The 21,231-nt window shown below is 39.1% G+C and overlaps 1 protein-coding gene across 2 annotated transcripts in view; it reads left to right on the forward strand.

The window, feature by feature from the left end:
- The first annotated feature begins 274 nt into the window (after positions 1 to 274).
- The window catches only part of LOC127977280 (CD276 antigen-like), a 69,310-nt gene continuing 48,353 nt past the window's right edge, over positions 275 to 21,231 (forward strand). Inside the window, exons 1-3 of one of the 2 annotated variants that reach the window (XM_052582093.1) lie at positions 275 to 497; positions 4,713 to 4,854; positions 17,853 to 18,200. In XM_052582093.1, coding sequence (XP_052438053.1) covers positions 4,809 to 4,854; positions 17,853 to 18,200 — 394 coding nt within the window. In that variant the 5' untranslated portion in view covers positions 275 to 497; positions 4,713 to 4,808. The remainder of the gene's footprint in view (positions 498 to 4,712; positions 4,855 to 17,852; positions 18,201 to 21,231) is intronic. The other variant, XM_052582092.1, reaches the window with a different exon arrangement.

The raw sequence follows: 21,231 nt of genomic DNA on the forward strand, positions 1-21,231 counted from the left end.
AATGGGATTATTTCACTTACGATTCCTAACACAAAGACTTTTAAACCCGGACTCTTCATAACTTTATTAATAGTAGAAACCGAAATCACATTCAAACAATTCTCAACGTCCAATAAAAAACCCCCACAAAAGACACGTTTTTTTCCGAGTAATTTACATTTGTGTATGTTAAAATTTGCTTAAGAAAGTTATTTAATATATAATAAAACACATACGTTCTTCAGTGGCTGGCTCTGAGTCCAGCGGCGTGACGTCACCAGACCGGACCGAGCGCGAGACTGATGTAGGAGTGGTTTCTCTTTCTGACCGGAGCGAAACCATCGCAAGCGACCGCTGCTTCACTATAATCCGAGAAGAAGAGCAGGAAGAAGAAGAAGAAGAAGAAGAGGAAGGAGAAGAGGAGGAATAAGCTCTTTCACTCATGCGCCGTCTCTCACAGCGTGTGTGAGGAGAGAGAGAACAGAGTCATCGAGGATCGTCTGAACACAGCTGTGATGGTAAGACCATTAAAACACTTCTGAATAACGCTTGACCATTCACAGACACACAGGACTTCTGAGGAGACTAGAGGTCAGAGTTCAGTCAAACACACTGTTTTCATAGCGAGGGGCGTTTATTAAGACGTGGTTTAAAATTCACTGCTTTCTGGGCAAACAAACTCTGCTTTATTGAATCCAGAGTTAGAGTTTTGGCCCTTTAAGGTTTCCAGATCCTCCCCCAAACCCTGTAGAGCCCCGGGACAGAGGCACCACACCCTGCTGGACCCTGCTGGACCCTGCTGGACCCTGCTGGACCTCCACACACTAATGATGAGAGACTGATCCACACTCCTCTGATGCTTCATCACAACACTGCAACCTCTCAACTAATCTCTTCTTTCCTTTTCTTTTCTGTTCTGTTCTTTTCTTTACCTATATATATATATATATATATATATATATATATATATATATATATATATATATATATATATATATATATATATATATAATTCATAACAAAACAAATGTATATATATATATATATATATATATATATATATATATATATATATACTTTTCAAATATAAACAAAGTGTAAAGTATTTCCTTTTTTATTTTTAATCTAATTTTATTGTATTATTTGTAAATTCCATAATAAACATTTTAACCTTCAGGGAAACAATTTAGAATTTCAGAGTTGAAATATTATTTCTTTTTGTGCCAAACTCAGTTTACGAATAATTCCAGAATGTAGATTTTAAAATCTTACTGCATGATCATGCAGAAGTATTTTAAAATCTACATTTTGGAATTATTCGTAAACTGCTACTAAAAACAACAACAATAATAATAATAATGATAATTGAATTGTGTGCTAGGTCTATATGTTCTGTGTGTCTGATTGTTTGATTGCTGGCTGTGTTGTTCAAGTCCAAGACAAATTTACCAAAGATGTGACATATTCTATTCTATTCTATTCTATTCTGTGTATTGTAGCATACTTAAGTTGAATGCAAACGCTGAATCTATAGTAAGCTGTTCTGTAGTGTTTAGGAAGAACTGTGTCAGTCTTGTGGTCATCCTGCATTAAGACGCTCAGATGTGGGCGTTGTGTTTCTACAGAGCTGTGTTTAACAGTAATCACACATTCAGTACCTGCCGCTAAACCCTGGCCTGTGGGTTAGAGAGCTGAGTAATAATACAGCTGTTTGTTTGAGAAGAGATTTGAGCCTCAGTGTCAGACGTGTGTGCAGATGCTGCAGGAAGTGATGTATAAATCCAACGAGCCACGGCCGGTGGAAGATTACTGTAGTTTTCTACAGAAAGCACTGGATGTTCATGCAAAGCAGCTAGTGATTTATGTTTTTGACTCTTGTTGATCATAGATTATGCTTGCATGCATATTCTGTTCGTTTGAGTCGTACTAAAGCAGATTGAGCTGAATGTGCAAAACCACAGAGAGATTTAGAGGAACTGTTCAGACTAAAATACAAATCTGCTGAAAATACTCTCACTCTCAGGTCATCAGAGATCAGGATGAGTTTGTTTCTTCATCAGGTTTGTAGAAATGTAGCATTGCATCAGTGTCTCATCAATGGATGCTCTGCGGTGAATGGGTGCCGTCAGAATGAGAGTCTGATAAAAACATCCCAATAATCCACAGCACTCCAGTCCATCAGTGAACATCTGGAGAAGACAAAACCTGAAACACATCCAGCATTAAGATGATTTTAACTCAAACACATAGAGTCTATAATCCAGAATAACACTTCCTCCAGTGAAAAAGTGTTCTGGTCTGAATCAGGAGAGAAATCTGCACAGATCAAGCAGCGTTTAAACAGATCTAAACTAATCTGTGAGAGACAACATCAGACGCACTTTTTCACTGGAGGAAGTGACGGCACCCATTCACTGCAGAGCATCCATTGATGCTACATTTCTCCAAACCTGATGAAGAAACAGACACATACTGATCTCGGATGGACATTTTTTATTTTTAGGTGAACTATTCCTTTAAGTCTAGATGATGTTTTTCAAAGGCACTGAATTGAAAGTCACTGACGAAGTGACCGATGCCAACAAAAGCAGCCTGAGGCTTTGAGAGAATCCAGGAGGAAGGACTGAGTGACTATTAGATCTCAGACGGTTTGAAGCTCACGCAGACACTTCCTGTGATCTATAAAGTGAGCAGTTTAATCATGCTGTGCTTCTATGCATGTGGACAGAATTACTAAGTTGTTCTAGTTATGATGAACTTCGTCTCAGAGGAAAGCTGACTCTGTCTCAGTTTCTGAAGTGTTGTTCGGTCTGATTATGACTAAAGCATAGTGCAGGGGTGACGTGGTCTCGTATTACTGAACGCTGAGCTGCTGGAAGAGTTTAGTCAGAGCTCACACAAGTCTGTGCTTTAGATCATCACCCTACAGTCGTGTAAGTGTGGAGCTTCTGCTCAGAACGTGATCATGTCTCTCTGAAAACACAAAGATCTGAGCGAGCGGATCATGAAGAGAGGAATGCAGTCCGTCAGTGTGTTAAAGACCACACGAAATCAAAACTGATTTGGCTATATGAAATAGAATATATAGAAATAGAAAGTTCAGAAGTACAACGTTTGAGCATTGAGATATAAATCTTTTTTACATTAGAAATGTGTTCACTGACACTTTTGATCAGTTTAATGTATCCTTTATGAATAAAAGTATTAATTACCTTAAAAATATCTCAGTGACCCCAGACTTTTGAACCGTAAAAAGCAGGCCACGTTCACCCAGACGAGACGCCAGGAAAGAAAACAATCCTTTACATGACTTCACTTTCTCCAGAGAAAAGAAGGGAAGGAAGAGGAAGTGAGGAAAGGATGTAGAAATCATGACCAGGCTTAACAGGATAAAGAAACACCCTGGTCATCCAAGTGACCTTAAAAGACATGCACTACAGTAGAACACTACGTGAATTATATTGCTTTTCAGTAATGTGAAAATGTTAAGACGGACTAAATGTAGCAGAAGCATAACAGACTTTATAGGAGTGAAACTGCATGATTTATTTCAGAACTGAATTCACTTTATCTTTATTCCAGGTGTGAACAGAGTCCAGGAGTCACTGTTTGATATAGTTACAAGAATAACAAAGTTTTACCTAATTAATATTAGTATCTAGAGATGTACTGCTGACTGGCATTTTTGTAGTATGCACTTGTCACCAACTGAAAGTGATTTTAACTTTAGAATAGAGTTGAATAAATAACCAAAATCATTCATGAGGCATCGGTAGAACAAAAACTTGTTTAAAGCATTCATAGAGTCTTCCACACATGAATGGGTACATTGAATCCAACGACAGATTCCATGAGAAAACATAAAAACTCAGCTTTGATCACAGAAATCAATTACAGTTGAACAGATATTCACATAGAAACTTGTGCTTTTAAATTAAAATAATATTTCACAATATTAGTGTTTTTATTGTTTATTTGATCAATTAAATGCAGTCTAGGTGAGTATAAAAGACTGAGCATAGAATTACAGATGTCCAACTTTAATAATGATAATAATAATCACTATTATTATTATTATTATTATTATTATTATTATTATTGTATGTAGAAACATGGAAATGTAAGATGAAATACAAACATAAAAAAAGATATTGAAATGTAAAATAATGGAAATATACAAATATGGAAATACATAAATCTGAATAAATAAATGCAAATAACTAAATATATAAATAAATAAAATAAAGTTAAAATACATTTTGAGAAGTTAAAAATTAATAAAGAAAAAATTATTAAAGAGAAAAAAAGATACAAAAATAAATTTAATTTAATTTAAAAAAGCATTAAAAAAACGAATAAATCATATTTATTTTCTCATGCAATTTACACTTGTCACAGCACCTTTTGAGAATGTATTTGTGTTGCACTAATATGAACTTTGACAAGTAGTGCAGTGTGAAATCAAGTGTGTGATGTTGAAAGGGTTTGTATTCATAAACTTTCATGAAGTTGTGGCCTAAATCAGTCGTGTCTGTGTTCACCGGACTGGAAAGGTCAAGACCCGGCCATAAATCATAAAACATTGACCCTTTTAAGATGATGAATTTCTGAGCAGCCAAACATGGTGTGTGTGTGTGTGTGTCTATAGTTTAGAAATAAACCCTGTGAATCTTCCTCTCCATCAGTCCCTCAGCTCCAGGTTAATCAGTCTCTCTCTCTGTTGTTCCCCACAGTGCCGTGATTGAAGGATCTGCCCTGTTACACACTCACACACTCGTCGTGGGATCTCTCTCACACACACACACACACACACACACAGTCGTCTCAGCATGCTGGCGCTCCTGTTGTGTGCTCTGCTGGCTCTTCACGCTGACGGTGGGTGATCTTCTGCTCCCTACAAGATACACAGATCACGACCTGTTAACCTGAAACACACAACAAACAAACAAGCAAAGATAGAAATTAATAACTGAGCCAAGGCTACAAAATCATAGGAAACAGCACACACACACACACACACACAGACACACACACACACAACAACAACAAAAAAGCAGATAAATAATTGAAAAGTGATCCTCATTGATTTGATTAAATTAGAAATTACTACAGTGGTGCAGTTTCATCAGATTTCATGCATCTAAAATCATGACATGTTCTGAAATATCAAAGTTGGCACAAAAAATGTGAGATTGTGTCTGTGAAATTTGGTTTTATAGACACTCGGCGTGAAAAAAAGATTTGATCCTTTCCCATTAAAAGTCCATCGGAGGCTAGTTAAATTAGCATGACGCATAAAGGGATTCTTGCGTGAATATTATAAGATAGAATCCTAAAAGGAGCTGTTTAATTGATTAATACCTGCCTCTCTGCAGGTTAAACTGTCTCTCCAGACTCATACTAATGCAAAGACTACAGCGGTGTAAAATGGTCAGAAATGTGCTGAGGAAAGTGAAAAGATCAAGTCTGTGGTTTTAGGTTATTCCTTGAGGAGAAAAGAGTGAGGAAGCCAGAAGAAAGGTTTTCCCCTCTGACTCAGCTGTGTTTGGGCTTGTGTTGTGTTCGTCTGCGCTTGGGTGTGGTGAGTTGAACCTAAAGCACAGTTATGACTGTTTCATAGCTCACAGTTTAATCCCTGTTATAGAAGTGTGCACCAACTGGGAGAGGTTTATCGCTGAGAGGATCCTCAGGATACATGAGGAGTGTCTAAAACACAATCTACGAAGTTTCTCAACTTTACCTTTCAGCTGAAGAGCGTAACTCAATATACGAGACATGAATTGGCTCCGAGGATGTATGAGCTCATATGCCTCTATGTTATCATCCCCAGTCTCTCCGTTTCTCTGTATTTGGGATACATATATGGTACACTTGTTACAGCTGAGGGACTGCGATTGGACAGTTGCTAATGTGGTTTCCCAAAGCAGCCAGACCTAGACAGAGTTTTACTGCATTTCACTGATCTTTGGGGAGAATCTGTGAAGTTATAAACTTTTACTTGGATTGTGGGGCATAATATTATTGCATAATAGTAGTTCACCAAAAAATGAAAAAATCTGCCCATAATGTGCTCATCCTCAAGCCATCCAAGATCAGGATGAGTGTGTGTCTTCATCAGGTTTGTAGAAACGTAGCACTGCATCAGTGTCTCATCAACGGATGCTCTGCAGTGAATGGGTGCCGTCAGAATGAGAGTCTGATAAAAACATCCCAATAATCCACAGCACTCCAGTCCATCAGTGAACATCTGGAGAAGACAAAACCTGAAACACATCCAGCATTAAGATGATTTTAACTCAAACACATAGAGTCTATAATCCAGAATAACACTTCCTCCAGTGAAAAAGTGTTCTGGTCTGAATCAGGAGAGAAATCTGCACAGATCAAGCAGCGTTTAAACAGATCTAAACTAATCTGTGTCTGGATTTTGATGTGAGAGACAACAGCAGATGCACTTTTTTGTGTCGTGTATTGTTGTTGTTGTTGATGACGTTGTGTGTTGATGTTGTTGTTTTGGATGATGATAGTGTTGTTGTTGTTGTTGTTGTTGTGTATAAGTGTTGTTGTTGTTGATGATGATGATGATGATGATAATGATGTTGTGGCGCTCCAGGCTGTGCTCCTGCAGGCCGTGAGGATGTTGTTTTCCCTGAGGCTGTTGTCTGCACAAGGACGCAGTGTTCTGCACATGAGACTGAATGGATACCGAGTCACACTCAACCGTGGTTGACTTTGATATTTCCAGGCTTCAGGCAAGATTGGCCCTTCACCCAGATTAGCTCCACACCTGAAACTGAGATGATCATTCATGCTAGAGAGAACAGAGACGCTTCATAACCTCACACTTCACTGCTCGGCCAATTATACAGCTTTTCTCCATGAGCTCGTATTATTATTATTTTTGTAGTCTGTAGCTTTATGCAATATGTTTAGCGTATTTAAAACCTAAAACTCTTCGGCTGAAGTCTCTTTCAGTGAATGTAATCTAGTTGTCTTGGGCTTCATGTTTCTGTTTTCAAGTGTCTCTCCACCTCGTTTCTCATGATGTATAACTGTTAGTCTCCATCTCTTCATGCACACGGCCTGTTAACACACACTGGTGATCTTCTGCCATCTGTAGCTCTGTCGGAGTAGGGCTGCAACAAATTATTATTTTGATAATCAATGAATCAAACGGTTATTAAAATTATTAATTGACTAATCATCAATTAATTCACTGATTAATCAGTAGACTTTGATTATTCTGCTTTTGCAATTAGTTAAAACCGAGTTATACATATTATAATTATTAAATAAAGGTTATCACTTTAGTGATACAAATACATATATTTAGCACTCAAAATGAGATGACAGATCACCATTTAATTAGTTATAGGAAAACGTTTCTTACATATCCTTTTATAAGTCAGCATTGTGCAGTATTATTTGTAGATCTCTCTAAAGCATTCGACTCTTTAGATCATAAACTTTTATTACAGAGGCTACGTTTTTTTAGGTTTTAATGAAATGGCTCTAAATTGGTTTGATAATTATTTATCAGAAAGGACTCAGTGTGTCTCAGGTGATAATTTTATTACAAATGAACAAAAATGTATAAAAGGCAGAGATGTATAAAGTACTAGAGAACCATACTTGAGTAAAAGTACAAGTGCTCTATCAAAAAAGTGACTTGAGTAGAAATAGAAGTGCTCTTTAAGCACCACACTTAAGTAGAAGTACTAAAGTATTCAAAATTTTTTGTACTTAAGTATTGCAAGTAGTCTATTTTAAAATTTACTACTCAAGTACTGAAAGTAAAAGTAGAAGTATTGTGTTATGTAGCTATTAAAGAAAGTAGTCAAAAGTTTGAACATATTGTTTTTACTATTTCAAATGATTAACCTAAAGGACAATCACAATTCCTTTGACTGTAACTTCTTGTAAACAAAAAAACGGTTACTAGGGTTAGTTAGCCCAATTTGCAAAATGATGTCATTAATAACTTACCCTCATGTTGTTTCAAACCCGTAAGACATCAGAGGGTCATTTAGAATTTTTTGAAGCATCGAAAATACATTTTGCTCCAAAAATAGCAAAAACTAGACTTTATTCAGCATTGTCTTCTCTTCCGTGTCTGTTGTAAGACAGTTAAAAACAAAGCAGTTTGTGATATCCGGTTCGCGAACGAATCATTCGATGTAACCGGATCTTTTTGAAACAGTTCACCAAATCGAACTGAATCGTTTTAAACGGTTCGCGTCTCCAATACGCATTAATCCACAGATGAATTAAGCTGTTAACTTGTTTAATGTGTCTGACACTCCCTCTGAGTTAAAACAAACCAATATCCCGCAGTAATTCATTGACTCAAACAGTACACTGACTGAACTGATGTGAAGAGAGAACTGAAGATGAACACCGAGCCGAGCCAGATAATGACTCGTTCACGAGTCAAGAACCGTTTCTGTCAGACGCGTCCGATTCGTGAACCGAGGAGCTGATGATACTGCGCATGTGTGATTTAGCGTGAAGCAAACCGACACACAGAGCATCTGGAACCGAACTGATTCTTTTGGTGATTGATTCTGAACTGATTATGTGTTAATGTTATGAGCCCATGTGCAGTCAACGCCAATGACGCCATTGCATCGAGCGCAAAATAATCGGTGAACTGTTTTCTTCAACTGGTTTATTGAATCGAACTGTCAGAAAGAACTAACGTAACTGGTCATCCGAGAACCGATGCAACCGGTTCTTGACTCGTGAACGAGTCATTATCTGGCTCGGCTCGATGTTCATCTCTCTCTTCACAGCAGTTCAGTCTAGCAGGCATGTACTGGCCATCGGGACTACCGGGAGATTCCCGGTGGGCCGCGGTCTGGTTGGGCCGGTGCGTTATGTATTTTGTTTTTAAATCATTATTTATCGCAAATATATTCGTAAGTATATTTTTGTACAGTCCAATTCCGGCCTTACGTGTCTCTCTCATGAAGCCGCAAGATGCTTTTTTGTGACGTTAGTCACAATTATTTATTTAAAACATTACAAAAAGCAGTATAAAGAACAGATAAAACGACCCTTGCGCATGATGCTGATGCGAGCTGCGAGACGTGACGTGTTCACTGCTCACTGGCCAATCAGAATCAAGTTATAGCCTTGAAAAGCGGCCGCTTTACAACTGCGACGAAATTCAATGTTAAATATAAAATATCTAAGCGTAAAGGGGGGGGCCGAACGTTGAGAGAGAGAAAACGACAAGCACTTGAGGCAGATGCCACCAAATGTGTCAAGATAAATAAATTATTTGCTGGAAGGCAAAAGACTGAAGACGTCCTCAGGGCGGGACTTGACTGCTGAGGTGAGACAGAAATGTAATGATACACGGAGGCTACTGCATTGTTTTGTTTCAAAAAGTTAGGATATTCCAGCTGTAATATGCCACCACTCACTGATCTATATAAATTGCATTTAAAATTCTCAGCTCTCAAGTTCTATTTTATTACAAAATTCAGACAATACCGTTTTGGCGTCAGAAAATGTGACGTGACAGATCGCTTTAGCGCCTCAGTTCAAGTAAACCGATCATCTGTTACTTTCTGTTTAAAGATACAGTACAACTTACAGAAATTTATATATGCCTCAGAAATAATATCGATCAGTTATCAGTCAAAACAGCAGGAGAACAATTATTTCACAGAATGTTACATTTACCTCAAGAAAGCCGTTTAAAGACCATAGCAGGTTAGTTGAGATTGAAAAATAAAGGAGTATTTTGCTAAATATGTGCACTACAGTACATATTTATTATATTTTCACCTAAAGTATTTTACATTTGATTATGCAATATCTGTACCTGAAAACGGTGCTATTTATGATAATTTTTTAACATTTTTATTACTGACTGTTCACTTGTCTTCATTAATGTTTGAACTTAATAGTTAGTGTTTATTGTGGTATTGAAATTACAATTGTGAAATGAGATTGCAGCTTATTTACAAAGAAAACAATAGCAATTTTATTTTTATCTTTTTATTTTTGGCAGGGCAAGAAAAGTTCTGAACCCTAGCATTGAGCTCTGCATTTGAATAAAGTGACGTGACATTCAGTCAAGTATGGTGACCCACACACTCAGAATTTGTGCTCTGCATTTAACCCATCCGAAGTGCACACACACAGAGCAGTGAACACACACACACACACACACACACACACTGTGAACACACACCCGGAGAAGTGGGCAGCCATTTATGCTGTGGCTTTTTAAAGGCCTTTGATTATGTTATGAAAAATGTAAAATAAATCACTACACAACGTTCTTTGTCTTAATTACTCTTTTATTTTATTGTAGATCAGTGGTCTTTATAAATCATGTTTACTGTAGATCAGTGGTCTTAATACTAGCCTACTATAAGCAGCCAACAGGTCAGAGGTAATTTGCGTGAATTAATATAAAAAAAGTGTTATGTTGCAGCACATGAAATATAGTTACAGCAGAAAATGTGTACCCTAAGCATTAATATTTCTATTAGAATAATAAGAAGCACATAAATTAAGACCTTTAGATATTTAAAATAAAGCCTGATAAAATAATTTACATTTTCTTTGTTTATTATTTTAATAGTTTTTTCTTGGTTTTGATAGTAATACATTCTAATCAGTAATTTTACATCCAGATTAATGTATGTATAGACATGTAGTGTGCGTGTGTGCGTGTGTGTGTGTGTGTGTGTGTGTGTGTGCGCGCATGTTTACATGCATGGTGGGCTGGTCTGGATGAAGTCCAGGGCTAATTTTTTGTCCCAGTCCAGCCCTGCAGTGCAGTCAGCACGCGCAGTCTTCTTAATCGCTTGATTCGCTCAATGATGTGCCAGCTTCATCAAACCTGCCATCTACAGTTCTGGCAGTGGTTTGTAATGGAATGATTCGTAACATTATTATAATTGTAACGAGTAACGATGCAGCACATAAAAAAAATATCGGAGTAAAAGTATTAAACTCAGCGAAAATATGTACCGAAGTAAAAGTGGAAGTAGGAGAAAAAAATAATACTCTAGTAAAGTACAGATACCGCCTTTTAGTACTTAAGTACAGTAGTGAAGTAGTTCTACTTCATTACTATACATCTCTGATAAAAGGTGTTCCACAGGGTTCTATTTTAGTACCAGTTTTATTTTCTGTTTATATTGAAGGTGCAATAGGTCTGTCTTCAACATTGTCTTCAGAAACATTATCCTAAAATAACAACCATCCAGAACATCCTGGAATCCATGTCTTGATCACCCTAGCAACTATGTTGGACACCTAGCAACCTCATAGCGAGCTCTCAGAATGCTCTAGCAGCCGTATGGCTCCGTTAAAACACCTCATCACCTCTCATGATAGTCTCACATCATGGTTTCAGTGAGTTCGGTGTAATCACATCTCTCAGTGTGTTCAGAGAGTCTGGTTTCCTGCTGCTGTGCTGTGTTTCTATCACTGGAGGGCGACTGAGCCTCACTGCTGTGATTGAACTCAGCCACTAATGAGCCTTACACACTTCTGTTGTGTGTGTGTGTGTGTGTGTGTTTGTGTTTGTGTCATATCAGGACACAACTCTGTATAATGACATGGGTATGACACAGGTATTACAAGGAGAGGGAGACTTATGAGCACATAACCCATGTCCCCATTTTTCAAAACACTTATAAATCATACAGAATGAGTTTTTTTGAGAAAGTAAAAATGCACAAAGTTTCCTGTGAGGGTTAGGGTTAGGTGTAGGGTTGGTGAAGGGACATAGAATATACAGTTTGTACAGTATAAAAACCATTACACCTATGGAGAGTCCCCATAAACCACATATACCAACATGTGTGTGTGTGTGTGTGTGATGCTGCCACAGGACTGATGGATGTCTGATAGTGTCTCTTATCGAGCTCTCTCAAATGAAGCTGCGTGTCTCTCTGCAGGTAGATATTGAGCTCTGTGTTTCTCGCTGATATTGAGCGCTGTTATTCCAGGCTTTGTCTGTTTGTAAGTGTGTGCATGTGCTTATTGGCCTTTGAGCTTCAGCAGGGCTGATATTGGTCTGAAGGGTTTGTTGTATTAACAGAAGAGCAGCAGGACTCTCTGTTATTGAGCCTCCTTCATGCTTTACCGCCTGTGTTATGAAAGACGGAGATGATGGAGAGAGAGAGAGAGAAAGAGAACAAATACTCACACTAGAGTCCTGCAACGGGTCGGGTACCCGAAGATACCCGCATAAAAGTGACTGAAACGGGTGTATTTGGACATTCCTAAAATTCACGGGTGGGGATGCGGGCGGATAATTAACTCCTTGCAGGCGGGAAGTAGTGCGGATGAAAAATATGTGCAATATTTATATGTCTAAATAACTTTCTATCTCATAATTCTGACTTTTCATTTCAGAATTGCGTTTATTTCTCACAAATCCAAGACCACCCCTTTCTTTCAGTTCTGAGCTTTTATCTCATAATTGAAAAATAAATAAAATAAAATAAACTCAAAATTTGGATATTAAACCCATAACTGTGAGATAAGAAAAACAAACAAAACTGAATTGTGAGATAAAAAGGCACTATTCTTTTCATATTATTTATTTTATTTTTTTGTGATTCTGCAACCATCCCAACTTAATTTTTTCAATTGGTCATTGGGATTTTGTAGCCAGTCAACTGCGCTGTAAATGTCATGTGACTCACAGGAAATGACATCACGGCAGGACTGCTCAGCTGTGATGTTGAAGTTCTCCAAATGCATGGAGATGAAGGCAGTCAGGAAACTTGTGAAAGTTCTATTACATTTGTAGAGTATGTTTAGATGTGTAGACTAGATCAAAAAGTGTATTAAAACGCGACACCCCCCAGCACTGAACAGCAGAGACCAGCATTTATTTGAAACATCTTTTGTAACGTCATAAACATCACTTGTGAACTATTTAATGCTTCTTTGTTTGATAAAAGTATTAGTTTCTCTTGGTTTGACCCCCGATGAAGCTGATGCTAATATCTGTGGAGAGATTGATGGTCCGTTTCATATCACATGGATTCCTATCCAATTAGATGTCATTATATGTAATTAAACAACAAATTAGTCCAAATCATAATTAATGTAACTGGATGACATCTGTTCAGATTAATTACTGTAATATAAAAATGTAGATATGCATAATGTGTTTAATTCATGCCAACTCGAGTTCCTCTGAAGGTTTCCGAAGGTCACCTGCTCAATCACCTACTTTTCTTCTCTGAAAACACAAGAAATGCCCTCCAAAGAAGGAGTAATGGAGGAGAGAAGAAGCTGTACATAAACAGCGGCGGGTGTGCGGATGCATTTATGAGGGTCCTAATGGCTTTATTTTGATTGTGGTGGCACAGGCTCCTTGTCTTTCTCTCTCGCAGTGACTCTCACCATTAAAGGGGTCATGACATCCGAAATCTAATTTTGCCCTGATCTTTTGGCATATAAGAGGTCTTTGTACCATTAAATCATCCTAAAAGTTGCATAGCTTAATACTCCCTCCTCGTTATAAACAAAGCATTTATTAAATCAAGCTCCAAAAATTGGCCTGTTTGGATCTAGTGGGACAAGGTGACATCACCTAGCACCAGTCATTTGCATAAACACGCCTCCAGATGAATACATCAGCATAGGCCCCGCCCACTAGTGTTCAGTCACGTTTGGTTTAAATGGTTCGTTAACGTCTTTGTACAGATATCAGAAGGAGCCCAGCGTAAGGAACAAGGGATAGTTTATTTTAATGGCCTCCCAGATCAAGGAGAGTCATGAAGAATCATGATGAAGTGGAACTAGATCTGACTGCAGCTGCAAACTTTATTAACATAGTAAGTAAACCTCAAAGAACATGTTAAAATGATTTTAAAAAAATCCATGTCATGACCCCTTTAACACAAAGCGGAGGATGTAAATTCAGATGATCCCTTATTGCTCAAACGCACACCTGCTGCTCGGCTGAAAGCGTCTTCAGATCAATCGTGGCTGGTATTTAGACTCCTCTCGCTCTCTTACATAACTCCTAATCCTGGCATTCAGCGCAGACACGGGCCAGATTCACATGTAAAGCGTCTGAATGAGGATCTGGAGCTCTCTTCACTGCTCTTCAGTGCTTTAGTTTGCAGCCGTTGAACCAGATATTTCTGCTGTTTCTCCCTGAGCACGTGTTTTCATCTTTTAATTGTTTTCATAAGTCAGCTGCTCATATATATATAGCTTTCACGAATTAAGCCGTTCATGTATATTATCAGCTAGTGTACACTGTAAAGGGAACTTAAAGTGTATTTCCATGTGGAAATGTCCAAATAAACTACTTCATTCAAGACAAAACTGACTGAATCAACCTTTGATTCATATTGTAACTGGTCAGATCAGATCAGAGACTGTTTCCTGTTACACTTTAGAAAGTTATTTAACACACACACACACACACACACACACTCACACTCACACTCACACACACACACACACACACACACACACACACACACACACACACACACTCTCTCTCTCTCTCTCTCTCTCACACACACACACACACACACACAGCGCTGTCCCCCGTATGGCAGCATATTGAGGATGATTTGAGCTTCACTGATGATGGTGTGAGCAGCTCTCTGAGGACAGACGTGTTGCTGAAGTTTCCGTGACGTCAAGCGCTCCTGTCTGCTCCCAGCGGGGACAGAGATGCTGTACATGTGCTAATACCAAAATAAAGCGTGAGAGCGTCACGTTCAGAGCGTTGTTCGAAGCTGCTGAGCCCCATGTTGCTTGAACAGCAGGATTTGTTCATAGTTCCTGCCAATATAGATCTGTTTGACTCGCTGATGTTCTTCTGCTAGCAGTGTTTGTCCGTCTGCTTTTGCACTCAGAGCCAGGACAGTAAAGAAGGCCATTTTTATTTCATTCATTTATATTAGGGGTGTAACGGTACGCTAAAATCACGGTTCGGTACGTACCTCGGTTTTAAAGTCACGGTTCGGTTCATTTTCGGTACAGTAAGAGAAAGAAATGCAAACATTAAACTGCGGGTTGTTTATTACTGTAAACTAAAAAAAAAAAAAAAAAACTTTTTAATAAAATATTTATAAAATAAAAAAAGAATAAGAAATAAAATACTGCTGCAAAGTTCTCCACTAAATAAAATACTTTCAGTCTCAAACCAATATCATATAATAAAATATAATGAAAAATATAAATAAATAACTAGGATTACAGTGCAGCATTACCAATCCCAGCTTGTAGGCCTGCTCATATTTAAAAAATATATATAACTTTTCCAAAGTGTAAAATGCAAGCATCAACCGTTTCAGTTTTTAGACCTGCTCAGATTTTGTTATTGTGTTGGACCGATCGGAATTAAGAGCAAAGGTCTGTTTAAATGCCGACGGGAGCTGCGTTTGAATTACAATCAAGTTCAAGTTCAAGTTCACGTCTGCTTTATTGTCAATTTCCACATGTACAGTACATACATACAGAGAATCGAATTGCGTTACTCTCAGACCCCGGTGCATACAGATAACATTAACATTAAAGCCTAAAAAATAACTAGATCCAATATAAAATGTCGATACAACTATACAATAAGTGAATTATAAAAAAAGACATATAATAAAATTAAAAATAAAGTAAAATAAAGCAGCGCAAGGAAAATGACAGATATAGTGCAAATCAATGAAGTGAACAACAGTGCAGTTAAAATATTTTTTAGTGCAAAAAAAAAAAAACTTATTAAGAATATCTTATTAAGTCTGATTAAAGTGACAATTGACAAGTGACCAAGAGCAGTTATTTAACTGACTGATGAGGTAGTGGAATGACGTCAGTTCCATGCCGAATGAGGTAGTGAGCAGACCAATGCTGCACAAGTGACTGGTGCATGCCATCATATAATTAGTGTGTGTGTGTGTGTGTGTGTGTGTGGGGGGGGGGGTTCATAGTTCAGTGGTGCCTGGGGAAGAAGAGGGGAGGGGGGGCAGGTTCGGGAGGGAGTTCAGCTTCCTGACAGCCTGGTGGATGAAGCTGTCCTTCAGTCTGCTGGTCCTGGCCTGGAGACTCCGCAGTCTCCTCCCTGATGGCAGCAGGCTGAAGAAGCTGTGTGATGGGTGAGAGGGATCACCTGTGATGCAGAGGGCTTTGCGGGTGAGACGTGTTCCATAGATGTCCTGGAGGGAGGGGAGAGAGACACCAATGATCTTCTCAGCTGCTCTCACTATGCGTTGCAGAGTCTTTCGGCAGGACACGTTGCAGGCTCCATACCACACAGTGATGCAGCTCGTCAGGACTCTCTTAATGGTGTGTCTGTAGAAGGTGCACATGATGGACTTGATGTGGTGCATGACTAGCCGTTCAAAGCACTTCATGAGGATGGGGGTAAGTGCAACAGGACGGTAGTCATTGAAGCAAGATGTAGATGGCTTCTTCGGGACTGGGATGATGGTGGTAGTTTTAAAGCATGTGGGAACAACAGCCTGACTCAGTGAGATGTTAAAAATGTCTGTGAAGACATCAGTGAGTTCTGCTCCACTGTCTTTCAGTACACACACAGGGATGTTGTCAGGGCCCGGAGCTTTGCGTGCATTGATCCTGCTGAAGGATCTCCTCACGCTGTCTGGGGTCAGCATCATCACCTGGTCGCCGGGAGGAGCTGTAGTCTTCTGTGCAGTGGTGCTGTTTTGTTGCTCAAAGCGAGCAAAGAATGTGTTCAGCTCGTTCAGCAGACAGATGTTGTTGTCACAGGTCCGTGGTGGGGGCTTGTAGTCCGTAATGGTCTGTATCCCCTGCCACAGGTTCCAGGTTTGGTGACTTTAATGTGCGGTCTGTATGCAGGCATTAGCATAACAGTGATGTGGTCTGAGGCTCCGAGGTGGGGGAGAAGGAGGGCTTTGTAAGCTCTTCTCCATGTGGTGTAAACAAAGTCCAAAATGTTATTACCTCGTGTTGGAAAGTTGATGTGCTGGAGTATTTTTGAAAACACACTCTTAAGGTCAGCATGGTTGAAATCCCCAGCTATGATGAGAAAGCATCGGGGTGTGCTGTCTGCTGCTCACTGATGTGCTGGTACAGTTCATTGCGTCGTTCCTGTTGCTGTTGTTCGGGGGAATGTACACTGAAATGAGCAGTATGGCAGTATATTCCCTCGGCAGATAGAACGGCCGGCACTTAATAATCATAAACTCCACCAGGGGTGAGCAGTGTTTGCTGATCGCAACAGTATCGCGGCACCACGCGTCATTGATGTAAACACAAAGCCCGCAGCTCCTGGTTTTTCCTCCCGTGTCGCGAGCTCTGTTCGCTCGATAGCACGTCAGCTGGTCGAGCTGAATAGCGCCAATCTGGAACGCTGTTGCTGAGCCATGTTTCCGTGGACACCAAAACACAACAGTCTCTTACAGTCCTCTGAGTTGAGCGTAGTAATCGAATATAGTCCAGTTTATTGTCCAACGAGTGCACGTTAGCTAGTAAGATGGTGGGATAGATGGCTTGTGTGGGTTAGCCGTTAGCCTAGCCCGGATACCTCCGCGCTTACCCCTCTTCTGCTTCCTCTCACACTGCTTGTGGCACCTCCGCTGCGGGCGAGATGCAGTAGTGGGGGTCGGAGATGGTAAAGGCCTCCGTAGCAGATCGAGATCCCGCAGCTGTTCAGCGTGCGCAGAGTTTAACTGTAAAAATGCGGTTCTGCCGACATGTTTTTTAATGGTTGTGATTGAAGAAGATTTTTTTTTTTTTTGCAGCTCAGTTTCTATTAAAACTCTTGTTTTTTCTCTGAGGAGGAGGTTTTGAGTTCCTAACGGTACAGTATATTTTCAGGCTCTTTTATCTGACGAGATCAATGAAAGCATGATTCCTAATGTCTGTGCTCTCTCCGTGTGTCTCTGCAGCTCTTGACATCCGTGTCCCAGAATCCCCTGTGGTGGCTCTGTTCGGGACGGACGCGGTCCTCAACTGCTCTTTCTCAGGCGTCTCAGAGTTCAATCTGTCTGACCTGAGTGTGTTCTGGCAGCTCTCGGACACCCAGCGCACCGTTCACAGCTTCTCGCAGAGCCGCGATCAGCTGATCGATCAGGAGGAGCGCTTCTCCAACCGCACCAGCCTGTTCCCAGACCAGCTTCCGGCCGGGAACGCTTCGCTGCTGCTGAGGAGAGTGTGTGTGTCCGATGAGGGAAGCTACTCGTGTTTCGTCAGGGTTCAGACGTACGGCAGAGGAGCCATGCTGATGCAGGTCGCAGGTAACCAGTCACTAAACACACTCAATTCAGATCTATTTGTCTAGCACTATGCTAATCAATGCAAAGCAGCTTTCCCAAAACAACGTAAGTTTCTACATTATATAGGAGTAAGTTATTAAAGGTGAAAATGACAGAAATGTACAGTTAGTTACAAACTACATGCAATCAAACAGACGGTGAACACTATATACTGCAGCAAATATATATTGTGATTAACTTTGTGATTGTGATTAAACATTGCGATTAAGCAAAATCTGGTAGTTTTATATGTTGTCTGAGGGTTAGCATCATCTCTTCTCAGGTCTTTGTAAGGGTTGGATCCAGATCATGAAATACATTTATTAGGCTTAGACTTGGGGAAGCTTGGGAAATGAGACGATGCAAGGAGCGTTTGAAAGTTATGGGTTTATTTGAACTCTTTTTAATGTTCTTTAATGTTATCCATAGTTTTTAGCAGCTCTTTTTTTAGTATCAGCTCAGGCACGGTTTACTCAAGCTCAAAATATCTTCATTTGTGTTTGGAAGATGAACCAAACACTTATAGAGAGTGTTTCTGTCCAAATCCACAGCTAAATCAGCACAGCACACTAATTAAGACACACACACACAAAATAAATGAATAAATTGTGCTAATTAATGTGTCTAAAATGAGTTAACCTCACTAATTGACTGGTCGTTTGCTAGTGTGATTGTACTGTAAGTGAATTACTGCATTTTTTAATAAACTGAAAATCGGTTTCTGTGTGATCGACATGAAGCCACAGATGCTATCAAGAGAGCTTAAGTTGTATTGAACCCGAGCGGTCCTGTAATCGAGAAAATCGACTGTCGACAGAATCTACTGCTCCTATAGAATACATATCATCTCTATGAGACGGCAGTCAGATATTTATAACTCAAAGATTATCTGTCTGAACGGATACCAGATATCAAGCGCTGTCATTATCTACTGTATATCTACTTTACAGTAATGTGTGTGATTGTGTAAATGACATACAGTTGTTGCACATCTTGAGGATTGTCATGAAATACTTCTGCAAAGGCCCAGTAATGAACACGATCATTTAAATGCTATTCTCATCAATATCCAGTCGTATTGATTGGTAGGATTTGCTGGGATTGATGTTTCTCAGCTGTAGCTGCTATATGTGTTATTATTTTTATGGCTGAATGCACTCAGACTCACCGGAGTACATCATTATTTATGATCTATAGATGGCATTTTTCTATTCTCCTCTCTCTGTCTCCCATTTCTCTCTCAGGGCATTGAATTAAGTGATATTAATGCTCGGCGACGCACCACTCCTGTCTGCTTCTGTACATCTAATGAAGATTAAACAAAAACAATCGTGTCATTTTCACTCTTCTGGATTATAATGCTTAATATTTATTAGCGGGATTATTTTGAGTTCACATTCAGAGTAAGAACTGCAGTGGTTTCTCGTTCTGGAGATTTTTAATTAGCACCACGGATATGTGTCATCTGTAATCGTTATGTTCTCATATATGGTTTATGTGACACTTAAAGGACTGGTTCACCTAGAACTGATCTCTCTGTCTTCGTTTACTCTCCTCGTGTCCTTATAAACCTGTTTGAGTTTGTTTCTTTCTAAAGAAAGAGGTTTTGAAGGATGTTAGTACCTGAAACGATTGGGTGACCATTTCACCAAAACTTTCTCAAACTGTCTTTGTTACGCAGAAGAAAGAACGTCATAAAAGTCTGAATGATGAGCAAATTTACTTTTCCTGAAAATTGGCTGGATTGGAAAATTGGAAAATACTGGCTTTGCTCATATAGGCTATAACAACTTTCCACAAAAATATTTATTATTATTATTATTATTATTATTATTTATATATTTATTTATTATCCCTCCCCCCCACGTTGTGTTTCCAGTCAACACATCAAGTGTAACAAGGGGGAAACAATAAAAAAGCATACAATTAAATGAAATGAAATAATAATAAAATAATATAATACTAATAAAAAAAATAAAACTCGTTATGCTATGTTGAGTATATATTAAATGTATACACAACATTAAAAACCTGACGTATGTAAACTCAGTAATCAGTGAGGCCTATGATCAATCAGCTACATAAAAAAACACACAATTGATAAAATGATCCAATCCAATATTTGGTGATATAGAATAATGGACCTGTATTTCTCAAACACATCATCCATCTGCAATGATACGACAGATAGCAGAAGTGAAAGAAAAGTGTTTATTATGTTTGAAATATGGATATTGTTCTTACAAAAGCGCATGGATTCACTACAGGAGGCATTAATTCATCCACAGGAGCCGTGTGAGGCACATTTTATTATTTATGTGCGCACTTTATTTGACGTCTTTTGGACTGTTGAAATAAAAAAAAAACATGCACCTACTGCAATGATAAGGCTTGAAGGAGCCAGCACAGTTTTTAATATAACTCAAAAGTACATGGTCATGTAGATGGGATGCCTCGAGGGTGAGTAAATCACAGGCTAATATAATATTTTAGGAGAACTAACCCTTTAAAGAGAATATACTTCAGTCAGTTATGATGTTCTTTGGTAATGTAAATGTTCTTTACTCGCTTTGAGTAACAGAGGGAATGTAACCGATTGATCAACTGCTCATCGTCAAACATTTCAAGAACATTCTTCTTCTCCTGAAAGATTTGCACAGGTAAACATCTCTGTCTCCTCGGCGCCATCACAAGCCCCTACAGGCAACTCCTAACCACTTGAGAGGGCTCTCGAGCTGTCTGTAATAACTGGGAGAGTAAGAGTGATTCTTAGCTTAACGGAATTTGATAACTTGCTTTTATACTGAAGTTTGAAAGTAGGAGTAAATTTAATGAATTCTCAGCACTTAAGACTAAAATGGCACTTTGAGAAGCTTGATGAATACGGCCCTGGTCTTGAGTTGAGAGTCAGGCAGCAGCTGGAGGTTATAAAGTCTTCTTGGCATCAGTTCTGCCGACCCCACAGCCGTCTGATTGCTTTCCCTCCCGCTGTCCCAGCGCCTGACTCCTGTGT

This window comes from Carassius gibelio, chromosome B18 (genome assembly GCF_023724105.1).
Source record: "Carassius gibelio isolate Cgi1373 ecotype wild population from Czech Republic chromosome B18, carGib1.2-hapl.c, whole genome shotgun sequence".
Lineage (NCBI taxonomy): Eukaryota > Metazoa > Chordata > Actinopteri > Cypriniformes > Cyprinidae > Carassius > Carassius gibelio.